The sequence below is a fragment of the Spermophilus citellus genome, assembly GCF_964194105.1.
Source record: "Spermophilus citellus genome assembly, chromosome: 16".
Lineage (NCBI taxonomy): Eukaryota > Metazoa > Chordata > Mammalia > Rodentia > Sciuridae > Spermophilus > Spermophilus citellus.
In genome coordinates, this window is record NC_138196.1 from 81,774,353 (window position 1) to 81,786,457 (window position 12,105).

The 12,105-nt window shown below is 42.6% G+C and overlaps 1 protein-coding gene across 4 annotated transcripts in view; it reads left to right on the forward strand.

Annotated features, from left to right (window-relative positions):
* The window catches only part of FDFT1 (farnesyl-diphosphate farnesyltransferase 1), a 32,154-nt gene that overhangs the window by 9,362 nt on the left and 10,687 nt on the right, over positions 1 to 12,105 (forward strand). The window contains exons 1-5 of one of the 4 annotated variants that reach the window (XM_081269094.1): positions 1,151 to 1,519; positions 2,056 to 2,153; positions 3,105 to 3,288; positions 7,809 to 7,937; positions 11,274 to 11,465. In XM_081269094.1, coding sequence (XP_081125220.1) covers positions 2,149 to 2,153; positions 3,105 to 3,288; positions 7,809 to 7,937; positions 11,274 to 11,465 — 510 coding nt within the window. In that variant the 5' untranslated portion in view covers positions 1,151 to 1,519; positions 2,056 to 2,148. Of the gene's footprint in view, positions 1 to 1,150; positions 1,520 to 1,561; positions 2,154 to 3,104; positions 3,289 to 7,808; positions 7,938 to 11,273; positions 11,466 to 12,105 lie in introns of those variants that run through there. The other 3 variants (XM_081269092.1, XM_081269093.1, XM_081269091.1) reach the window with 3 other exon arrangements.

Consider the following 12,105-nt stretch of genomic DNA (forward strand, 5'->3'; position numbering starts at 1 on the left):
GTAGTAATATTCCTTAATTTGAAGGAACTGTTGTTCAAGGTGAGGTACTTAAATGGGTGACAGGAAAAGTGATGTGTGAAGGAGCCAGGGAAGGAAATTCTGTAGCTTGCCCCTTTTATATAGGGGCACAAAAAAATGTATGCTTATTACTATTGCATGCTTATTATTGTGTTGGGAAAGGGGCAGTGTGTTCTCTGAGATGGCTGCTCTTCAGGTCCCTATTGATGCACCTTTGCATTCACTGAAATGCCTGGTGAGACATCAGCCTCCAAGCCACTTGTTTGACCTGAAGATGAAAACATTGGGCAGCTCAGTGCAGGGAGTCCCTGTGGCTTGATGACAGTGAGTCACGTGAAGAACTGGCCTGGCTCTCCTCACAGAGCCATTATAGGGTTTCTTTTTATGAACTCTGTTTTTCCCCATTATGAAAGGGAAGGAATTGTGAATTGTTTTAAAATAGTCTAGGAATGTATTAATTTATTCATCTGACCATTCCTGGATATTTTTATGTGCCACACACTGTACTGTACTTACATATGGTCACCACTAAACATTAGCTTTTATTAATAATTTTTTTACTGGAAATGGCAATAAAACCAAATTCTCAAGATTATGTAATTTTTTAAAGCTTTACTCTTTAGACAAAAATAGTATGTAACCATGTTAGGAAATACACACAAATAAAAAAGAATGTAGTTCACCTGGACCCCACCAAGTTCCAAGTTTCACTAACATCCCAGAGTGACTTTATGGGATTTCCTACTAGTAGGTACGCTGTATTTAAATAAAATAAAATAAATAAACCAAAACCCACTTTCTTGCTATTAGATATTTCAGATGTTTCCCATTTCTCAAGAAGAGTTGGGGAGACTGTGTGCGAGGTGGGGGTGGGTTATGGGAATTCTGGACTTTCTGCTCAGTTCTTTGTGAACCTAAAACTGCTAAAAGAAAAAGTTTATATAAAAAATGTGCACAAACTGCAATTCTTTCTGATATACTTGCATTGTAAATGCTCTCCCCTTCAAAAAAGCAGTCCTTGCTTTTCTTAAGGGAGTGTGTAACGCTAGGGAAACAGCTTTCTTCATTTTACTCATTTCAAAGAGAAGAGGAAGAAATCTTAAAAGGAACAGCCAGCTTTCCAGAGGCCAGCAGAGGCGGAACAGGTGTTAACGGAGCTCCAGAGAGGACTTAGTGGTTGAAGTGGTAGAGGAGGACTTTTTTCAGAAAAAACGATTGCAGTGGGGGGAAGAGACAACCCAGCGCAGTTCCAATTACGCACAAGAAAAAGTGGTGCGCAAATGACCGACAGAATAGTGGGTCGGGTGGGGAGATTCTGGCCAAAGTGGGCAGACCCGGACATTTGCTGAAGGCCGGCCACGGGGCAACCAGGCGTGTCGGTTGGGGGGTTCTGGCTGAAAGGAGCGATGCCAAGACAGACACGTCAGAAAGGCCAGGTCTGGTCGGGAAGCGGATTCGGCGGGGCCTGAGTGATGCTCGGTCCAAGTGAGACTCACCGGGAGTAAGAGCAGGCCTGTCCGAGGGGGACCGGGACCACCGCACTGTGGGTTCCGAAGAGAGCCGGAGGCTGGCAGGACCCGGACGGGGTTGGGGCTGGGGGCGGGGCCGCGGCGCCACTTGCGGCTCCGGGGCGGGGCGCCACGTGCGGGGCGGGGTGGCCCGCTGGAGCCCGGCTCCGCCTGCGCAACTGGGGTTGGGGAGCAGGGAGCGCCTGCCGCGCGCCCCTCGGTGGGCGCCTCCCAGCTCCGTTGGGGCCTATGGAGGGAAGACTCCCATGCACCCGCGTTTCCAATGGCCGCAGCCGCCTGCAGCACCAAGGCTATGTCCCTCTTCAAGCGCACCTTGGTGCTGAGCCCTGCCGCGGCGCCCAGGGGCCCTGGCGCTGGCATCTCTCGCAGCTGCCCCTTACCTCCAGCCCCCTGGCCTCCCAAAGATGGGCCTCGGCTGCGGTGCCCGGCGGCTGGCCTCCTTCCCCAGTCCCACACTCACTCCTGCTCCTCCACGTCTCCGACCGCGGTGTGCCTTCTCTGTCCGCAGGACTCTCTCAGCAGCAGCTTGAAAACTTGCTACAAGTATCTGAACCAGACCAGTCGCAGTTTCGCAGCTGTTATCCAGGCACTGGATGGGGAAATGCGGTGAGTGGCAGAGGCTGCGCTCTGACTCGGGAGAAGAGAGCTTTTCCAGGGGCCTTTGAGTCATTCCAGCAGGGTTTTGTTTTTTTATTTTTTCTTTAACTCAGCACTTAGCAGTGCAGTCTTCTTGCCCTGGCTTAGCCAGAAGTAGCCCATCCTGAGTGAAGGAAATGTCTGGAGTGGAGGAGTGAGATGGAAACGCGCATGTTTACTTTAGAATGCCCTCACAGGCACCTGGCCATCTACTAGTGTCCCTGCAGGCCCGCCCTTTCAGAGAAGCAGTGGGGGATGGTGATGTTTATTAACTTTTTTTAGTCCTGGCAGCTGAACCTGCCCCAGAGCGGCTTAAGCATTTTTCTGGGTTCCCTTTAGGCTACTTTGTATTCTAGCTGCCCCTCCGAACAATCAGAAGCAGATGACACACGTGAATTTATACCAGTTGCCTTTATCTATGAGAAGTTACTATGGTTTTTTTGCTTTCTTTTTTACCTCCAAAATATTAGTTGGTTCTAAACATTTGATCTGTTGGCACTAATGCCTAAACATTAGGAAACATGTAACTTTGATAGATCAAACCTTTGCTCATAGGATATGAAAGTCACCCTTTGTATGTGTGGACCTATTCAACCCTCATTGCCTACATTCCCTAACTGCCCATTTTGCCTAATGGCCTACATTAAATGTAGTTGATTCTGGGAGCAGAAGCAACATCTACCTAGTAGGTTTTAAATTTTGTGCCTTATAAATAGCTATAAAAGTATATTACTCCCATTTGAGAAGGGAAAATAAATAAGTTTGTTAAGTATGAAAGGGCTTGGGCTCCTTTCATAGTTCTGTATAGTTAAGGGTGTAGGTGGATTTAGAAAATGTCCTGGTACAAATGACATGTTTTCTTAAAAACAGATACCTTTGGCTTCTTGTTCTAATACGTTAATAGCCTTCCCTTTTCTGCAGCCATGCAGTATGCATCTTTTATCTGGTTCTCCGAGCTCTGGACACCCTGGAAGATGACATGACCATCAGTGTGGAAAAAAAGGTCCCACTGCTGCACAACTTTCACACTTTCCTTTACGATCCAGACTGGCGGTTCATGGAGAGCAAGGAGAAGGACCGACAAGTGCTGGAGGACTTCCCCACGGTAGCAGAATTACAAGTCTCTTCTGTGTACACGTCATTACCCTGGCAATGTAGTGTCAGCTGTCCCATGTAGCTGTAGAGGAAGGTAAAGCAAGCAGTCTAAGGGCAGCAGGATGTGATGGAGGAGAACCCTGGAGCCAGGTTGTCTGGATTGGAATTCCAGCTCATTCACTGGCGCATAACTTCTCTGTGCCTCAGTTTCTTCATCTATAAATAGGGGACAATAATATTATCTACCTCATGGTGTTGAACTTTAGAAGAGTTGGAGTAGGTAAAGCTCTTGAATAGCATTGGCTACTATCCTTATTACATGTATGTTGTTTTGAAGTCAATGTTTATTCTCATGGAAAACTGGATTCAGTTTTTGTGTTGAAAAAGGTAGATTGTTAGGCAGGCCTTCACAGGCTCACCTACTGTTATAATGTCACCTGACTTCCCTGAGCCTGGTTGCTTGGGGTTGGTGCTCAGCGCTGGTAGCACCTGTGAGATAGGAAGTGCAGCTGGGATGAGGATTGAGCAGCAGGGTGATCCTCTGCCACTTAAAGTTTTATGATCCTGGCAAATTCCTTAATTGCTGTCGCCTCAGTGTCCTCATTTTTGAGGATAGAGCTGTGAGGGTTGAGGAATTTCATACATACAAAGAATTTTGTGCCTGGGACATATTTATTTTTTGGTTTGTTCTCCTGGAACATAATTAAAGCCTTGAGCTTTGAGGATTCCTCAGGTTTATTTTATACAGGTGACTAGGTCCTACTCTTTTAGTGTTTGCACATGTCATCACGTAAATATAATAAGTGACTCTTTTCATTTCCTGTGAGCAAAGGTTTGACTTAACAAAGTCACATGTTTCCTAATTGCTCACAGCAGCCCCCAAAGTTGCCAGAGTTTTAATGAAAGGCAGACCTTGTGTTGCTTTTGCTAAGGAAATAAATCTACATATCTGAGTGGGAAAGGGAGTAGGCTGAACAGGAGAGTCTATCCCTTAGTTTGAGAAAGACTCCTTTGGGCAGGGGTTACTTTAGATTGTTCATATCTTCAGTGCCAGAGCCCAAAATATAACATAGTATAATGTAGAGAAAGGAAGAAAGAAAAGAGTCTATGGAGAAGGACGGGGTGAGGGAAAGTATTGGTGCTTGGTGCTCAGAGGATGGGTTCCCTCTGACTGGCCTTGGAAATTATAGCGATTCACTGAAGACCTTTGAATTCTGCTAAGGCAGATGTGCTGTAAGCAGTGGTTGCACCCCATTTATAATCAAAGAGTGTTCACCCTTTAAAAAATAATATTGCTAGAGCTGGCCTCCAAAACAAAAAAACAACCTCCTAAACTACTTTTGAGTAGAGTAGATTTATAGTAATTGATTTCTGATCATGAGGTAAATGTCTTAGGTATTGTAAAAATGGAAGGCACAAAAATGTGAATGTGAAAATCATTTGCGGGAGATACCTAGTAAATTTTCAGATACTGTTTCAATGTTTGTAAATGTAAGTATCTTCTTTTGCCTGCAGCATTCCATGGAAAAATAACACTGTTTTTGAAAGTTTCATATTTGAACATGAAGTAGCTGAGCCTGGTGGCACAGGACAGCAATTCCAGTGACTTGGGAGGCTGGGGCATGATGATCAGAGGATTGCAAGGCAGAGGCCAGCCTGACAACTTAAAGAGAGATGCTGTCTCAAAATAAAAAGGGCTGGGGGTATAGCTCAGTGGTAAATGCCTTGGGGTTTAATCCCTAGTATCAAAATATGTACACACATCATTCAAACCTGAGTACTTCAGGTTGTTATGAAGATGTATTTGTCAAGACAGGGCAGGTAGAATATATTTTAATGAACAAGTTATTAGCTCAAGAGGTAATTTTTGTTTTATTTTTTTGCCACCTGTGATGTGTGGGCCTCTATTTGTACTCTTCTCCCAGGCTCCGCAGGTTCTAAGAGTAATCCTAAATTGAGCATTCTGACCAAGGGAACTCTGCTTGATGCACGGTTTGTGTCTGGAGTTTGGACTTGCTGCTTTTTGCCTTAGTGAACGTTAGCTGGTATCATTTCAAGCTGGGCTTTCTAGAACTCTTTATATATTATGGATTCAGGTTTACCTTTCTCACATGGAATAAGTAGCAAGCTCAGAGTCGTAGAGCTCTACCTTTAAATGTAGCTCAAGGAATAGCACTGGGTGGTTTTTAAATTATAATAGCAATACTATCATACATTTATTGAGTAACTTACTAGGAATCTGTACCTAAAAATATTTCATTGTTAATTTACTGTTTGTTATTTTATCTATAATAGTTTTGATAGGCAGGCTCCCTAGTATGTGATGTACCATTAACATCCACAGTTGCATAGTTGAGGAAGCAGAAGCATAAAGAAATTAAGCATTGGGTTGGGGTGGTGGCTCAGTGGTAGAGTGATGGCCTAGCATGTGCGAGGCGCTGGGTTCGATCCTCAGCACCACATAAAAATAAATAAAATAAAGGCATGTGTCCAACAACAACTAAAAATATATAAAAAAGAAAAAAAGAACAAAGAACTTAAGCATCTGCCTAAGATCACTTATGAAGTTAAGATGCAGAATTGGAATTTGAATCCAGAAGGTTGACCCCAGAGCCCTTGTGTTTACATGGCACATTTTACTGCCTCTTTTAAAAGTTCGATGAAACAAAAAACAAAAAACACTTTTTAAAAAATATAGGTGAAGGTAGACGTGCCCAGTGTTTCAGTCACAAAGCTCCTAAGGCTTATAATTAGGGAAATTTGTATTTAGGAGTTAATAGAAGCTCCATGCTCCCCTTGCCCACACCTTGGGATTTGTCCTTTGTCCACTATCCAAGGACTCACTGCTGACTCCTGTGTTTCTGTCCTTGGAACAGCTGGAAGTGACCCAAGACCTGGGTATCTGCTGTAATTGTTGGACAGAGCTCCCTGTCGGTGCATGGGGCTCCCAGCCTCTTCCCAGGGCAGCAGGGTGGCTGGGCGTTGGGGGTGGGGGTGGGGTGGCTGAGTTGCTTGCAGGCTGTGCTTCTTCCTTCAGGCTGCAAGGAAATCGGAGCTCTTCCTGGTCCCTTTTTCCTGGATTTTTTTTTTTTTTCATTTTTTGAGTTACATAATATGTAATAAATACAAAAATGTTGCTGAAGGGAATAGGTCAGACTTAGAAGTGGAAGTGTTTACAGTGTTTGTGTTTTGGAATTTAAGCTCCTGCCCTCCTTGGCCTGTCCTCTTATAAATAGAAATGCCCTGGCCAGGAGCTATGGAGAGTCAGGGATTCACATAACCCTGGGTAGAGTTGCTAGTTTGTTTCCCTTCACCCTAGGAAGTACCTTTTGGCTTTGACTTGGAGCAGCTGTTCTGAAAAGAAGGGATTTTTTCCTTGTGGCAGTGTTGGGAGGCGAGGGGATGGTGGGGGGGTGTACTGGGGATTGAAGTCAGGTGTGCTTTAAGACTGAGCTAAACCCCTAGCCCTTTTTGTTTTTTTATTTTGAACAGGGTCTTGCTGAATGCCCAGGTTGGCACAAACCTGCATTAGCCTCTGGAGCACCCAGATTGGTTTAGTGGGTCTTTTGGGTTTAACAATTGATATTCCTCAGGGAAATCTGATAGGACCTCAGGCTTCTCAATCGCTGTGTCCCTTAGGCCAGCTGGTGCTTCCTTAAGCCCTTAAGTTTAGGTGCTTCCTGAGGAAGTTTTTCTAACCTTTCTGTAAACACAGGCCAAATAAATCTCATACTTGTGCTCTTTAAGAGCATCTATTCATTGTTGGCAGTGTTGTGTCAGCTCAGTTAATGTTTCTTAGCATTTTATTTAAGAAGTTCATGGTGCTTTTAGATTGTATTTTGATAACCACTAAACAGTTCTTTGAACTTTAAACTTAAATAAAATATTTGTGTAATAGCCAGGTTTAGTGGCAGGTAGTCCCATTGACTCAGGAGGCTGAGGCAGGAGAAGATCAAGTTTAAGGCCAGCCGGGGAAAGTAGCAAGACCCTGTCTCAAAATAAAAAGTGGAAAGGGCTGGGGATTGGGGATATAACTTGGTAGAGTATCCCTGGGTTCATTCCCTGGTACTGCAAAAAAAAAAAAAAAAAAAAAAAGAAAAGAAAAAAGAATTTGTGCAGTAGAAATAATTTTAAAAGAAACAATAGGGGCTGGGGTTGTGACTCAATGGTAGAGCACTTGCCCAGCACATGTGAAGCATTGGGTTTGATCCTCAGCACCACATAAAAATAAATAAATAAAATATTTTTTTTAAAAAAAGAAATATCAGCACTACTTTTCTATGTTAGAGTCTGGGCTTGGGAAAAATTACTGGGCGGCAGACCTGCTATTAATGGAGTTGTTCAAGGAATTCAAAGTGTGGCCTTAGAGTGAGGAAGGCACTGCAGCTTCATGGTATAAATTGAGAACTGATGATGGGAAGTGGGTCCTGCTCCTCACTAGAGCCCAGCTTTTTACGAGAGCACAGCTTTCTGTTTGGTACATGAAAGTACAGAATTTTTGTTTTCTATTTTTTACTATTTCCATTTCAGATCTCCTTGGAGTTTAGAAATCTGGCTAAGAAATATCAAACAGTGATTGCTGACATCTGCCAGAGAATGGGAACTGGAATGGCAGAGTTTTTGGATAAGAACGTGACCTCCGAACGGGAGTGGGACAAGGTCAGTGTCTCTGTGAAATAGGGTCTGTGGGTAGTACCTGAAATGGAACTGGCCGGCTTTATGGTTAAGCTCAGAAAGAGGACAAAGTTGTCCACCAGTTCCAAGTTTTCTGATTTCATCTGTTTAATTTGAATGACTCCTCGTAAACACTTAAAAGGGGCTTAAAGTTTAATGCTCTATGAAATTATCCAAGCCCTAGAGAGCTTACTACTAAATGAGGCCAAAGTAGATTTAACTTGTCTTCAAGGGTACTTAGAAAAGTACCCTTGAGCTTAGAAAATTGTACCTGATTTGGTGTGAAGATTAGGTAAATGGCCAAATTATGTCATGTAATATAGAAATATGAGTAGTTTTCAAATTTTAAAAATAAAGGTTTTTGTTAATTTTTTTTTACTTTGTATGTACATTAGTTGGTATCTGAGTTATTTTCAGTCCTATCTTAAATATTTTAAACTCAGTGCCAGCTTGGCCAGTTTGTTTCTGAGACATCCCTGTCATTTATACTGCTATATAATGTGTCCATTTCCTTAGAAACAAAGAACAGCTCATGAGAATGCAGAGCTATTAATTTTGGATTGCACCTAATATCTGTTTCTTCCTTTGTTACCATCTTCTTATGGAAAGAAGGAACTTGGGGCCTGGTGGCATAGCTAAGTGGTAGAGTGCTTTCCTGGCATGTGTGAGGCTCTGGGTTCAGTCTCGTTGCTAGAAAAGATAAAAAGAATTAAGACACTTGGAGATGCTTCCAACTTTCTTTAAACCCTCCCTCAATTTGTGTGATGGTTATTGACCTGGTCCATCTTGGGTCACTATGACACAATACCAGAGATTGGGTAATGTATAAAGATATAAAATTTATTTCTCACGGTTCTGGAGGCTGGGAAAGTTCAAGGGACCTGTGTCTGGTGAGGGCTTTTTGCTGTGTCAAAATGTGGTGGAAAGCAAGGGATTGAACTAGCAGCCTCTAGCTCTTTTATAACTGGTGTTGATGCACGTATGAGGGCAGAGCCTTCATGCCCAAACACCTTCCATTAGATACCCCTGCAACCCTGTTGCACCGAAGATTGTTTCCAACACATGCTTTTTGTGGGGACACAGTCAATCCATAGCAATTATAGAAGAACATACCTGGAAACTGAACTGCGAGAAACTCCCCCCTCCCCAGGGGTGAGTGCATCTTCCTCAGGGGACAGAAGTAGCTGGAAGGGCTGTGAGGATAGATGGTATAGCAAATACAATCATAGTAGCTTTTATCTGGACAGAGCTTGCTCCTGCCCAGCAGCTGTGTGCCTTGTAGGCTAGGCTGGCCTGGAGGTGAGGGCAAGCTCATCTGGGCAAGGGGATGTGCTTGGCTGCAGGGGCCAAACATAACATAAAATACGAGGCAGGGGTGGAGTGGCTTGTCCAGTTTTCCACAGGAATGGTGCTTGTGAGACCTACATGTCACCCCTGTGGAAGCAGGGACATTTAAAAAATCTAGATTTTGCATATTTTGTACCTCTACTAGGGCTTTAATTAGAATCTCAAAAGAGACACTGCTACATATTCATTGAGTCAGTGGGTCCAAAGTCTGGCCCATTCATTTTTGCACCTTAAAACTTGATGGAGAGGGCTGAGGATGTGGCTCAGTGGTGGAGTGCTTTCTGAACATGTGTGAAGTCCTGGGTTTGATTCTTGGCACTGCAGAAACCAGAAAAACTTGATGGAAATGTCTGTGAAACTGCTGATTTATGCTGAGTTAACAGGCGCATGCTTGGTGCTAGAACTTTAGTTTCTGAATTTAAAAATGAAATTGAAACTCCTTTTGGCCAAGGCCCATCCCGGGTTATCATGTAGTAACTCCTTCTCTGCAGTGCGGATGTACTGTTGCATAGCAGTTCTGATTAGATAAAATTGGATATTTTAAGATTTTTTTTTTTCCTTTTAAATTTGAAGGAAGATGAATTATATAGGCCAGGCCTCTATTCTTAGAGTGTTCCTACCCAAAGGACTATTATTTTAAAATGTGTTTTCCCCTAGAGAGCACTATAGATACACTAACGTTTTTCAATTTCTTATAAATCTTATCAATTTCAAGTAGCTATTCACAGCTAATTTTTTTTCTACCTAACTTTAGCCAATCTTGTTTTAAAAAAATTTTAATTAATTTTTGTATATATGACAGCAGAACGTATTCATATTGCACATATAGAGCTCAATTTTTCATATCTCTGGTTGTATACAAAGTATATTCACACCAATTCCTGTTTTCATATGTGTACTTTGGATAATGATGTCCATCACATTCCACCATCATTTCTAACCCCTTGTCCCGTCACTTCCCCTCCCACCCCTCTGCCCTATCTAGAGTTCGTCTAATCCTCCCATGCTCTCCCACCCTACCCCACTATGAATCAGTCTCCTTATATCAGAGTAAACATTCAACATTTGTTTTTTGGGATTGGCTAATTTCACTTAGCATTATCTTCTCCAACTCCATCCATTTACCTGCAAATGCCATGACTTTATTCTCTTTTATTGCTGAGTAATATTCCATTGTGTATATATACCACATTTTATTTTATTTTTTTTTATCCATCTACTACTTCAGCCAATCTTTACTCCTTCTAGGTTCTTCTTGTCTGAAAACACATCTCAAGTGCTTTCTCCTCATTTTGTTGTGTCCTTGATTCGTCTCTGGCCTTTTTCTCTTCCTGTTGACAGCCCAGAGAGTGTACCTTCTTTAACTACTCTTTTAAAATTGCCTAATAGATATTCATTTCACATAAAGGTATTGCATTTAGATGTCTTGAAATACCCTTTTCAAGGGAGGATAGCTTTGATAACCTGGTTTCAGGAAGAAAATTCTTTGACAGTTAAGAATTACATGTGCTAAGTTTTAGTGATGCTAAAGCCTGACTCTTAAGCCAGGAGACTTGCTTTTGAATCCCTGGCCCTCTGCTGCACAGATGAGTGATCTTATCAATGGACTCTACCTGCCTCAGTTTCTACATCCGTGAAGCCAAGGTAGCAAGAGTAGGCACTACATGAGGTGTTTATGAAGATTGCTCATGCAGGGTGCTCATGTTAGCAGTGTTAGCACATGGTGGAGGTACTTTGTTCTTAAACATTCATTCCCATTAGCCAGAGATACAGGGTTGGTATTAAATCTTTAGTGCACAGTTCTTACATGTACATGTGTATATGTTTGTGTTTTTAAATCAAAGTAAGAGCTTGTACAATATTTGGAACAGGCTTTTTTTTTTTTTTTTTTTTTTTTTTGTAGCCAACGATATCCAGCATTTCCATTTCAGTGAAAATTTCATATTAAAAGACTTTAAAAATCATCTTTTGCAGTACTGTCACTATGTTGCTGGGCTGGTGGGAATTGGCCTTTCTCGTCTGTTCTCGGCCTCAGAGTTTGAAGACCCTGTAGTTGGTGAAGACGTAAACCTTGCAAACTCTATGGGACTATTTCTGCAGAAAACAAACATCATTCGTGATTATCTGGAAGACCAGCGAGAAGGAAGAGAGTTTTGGCCTCAGGAGGTAACAGATTCTGGGTATTTTGGGGGGAAACTATTTTAAACACTCTGAAAACAAATCATGAAGCCCTGTGTTTACAAATGGCAGAAACAAGAGACCTGCTGCTTTGGGCATCATTGGAGCTGGTAAGGAAGAGGTCAGGGTTCAGTTTGTTCAGTGAGTGGCAGGAGCCAGGACTAGCCTGTGTCATTGGCTGAGTCCCCTCTTTCTCTCAGTGAACTGGCTCCCAGTGGCGGATGTAGCATAGGTACACTAGCTTAGCCACAGATTTCTTAGGAAGGACTTGGCTCTTGGGCTTCTTCTAAATCTGTTCCTATAGCCAGAGGGCTGAGTCCTCTAGTTGACAGACTGAAGAGGTCTTCCCAGTCACATGGTCTTTTACATACTCAGTCTGAGTTCAGGGTGGTTTAAACATAAATTTTTATTAGGTGGAAGACTGAGCATTTACCTGTGAACTATCTGTTCTTATCTCCTTGCCCATTTTTCTATAAGGTGGCTGGCCTTAACTTTTAGAAGTTCTTTTCATATTAGGTATATAAATGTATCATCTATAGTATAAGCTACCAATATTTTCCTACTTTTTGTTTTTTGTCTTCTGTTTTTGCAATACTGGGGATTGAAACTAGGGGCATTCTATTAGTGA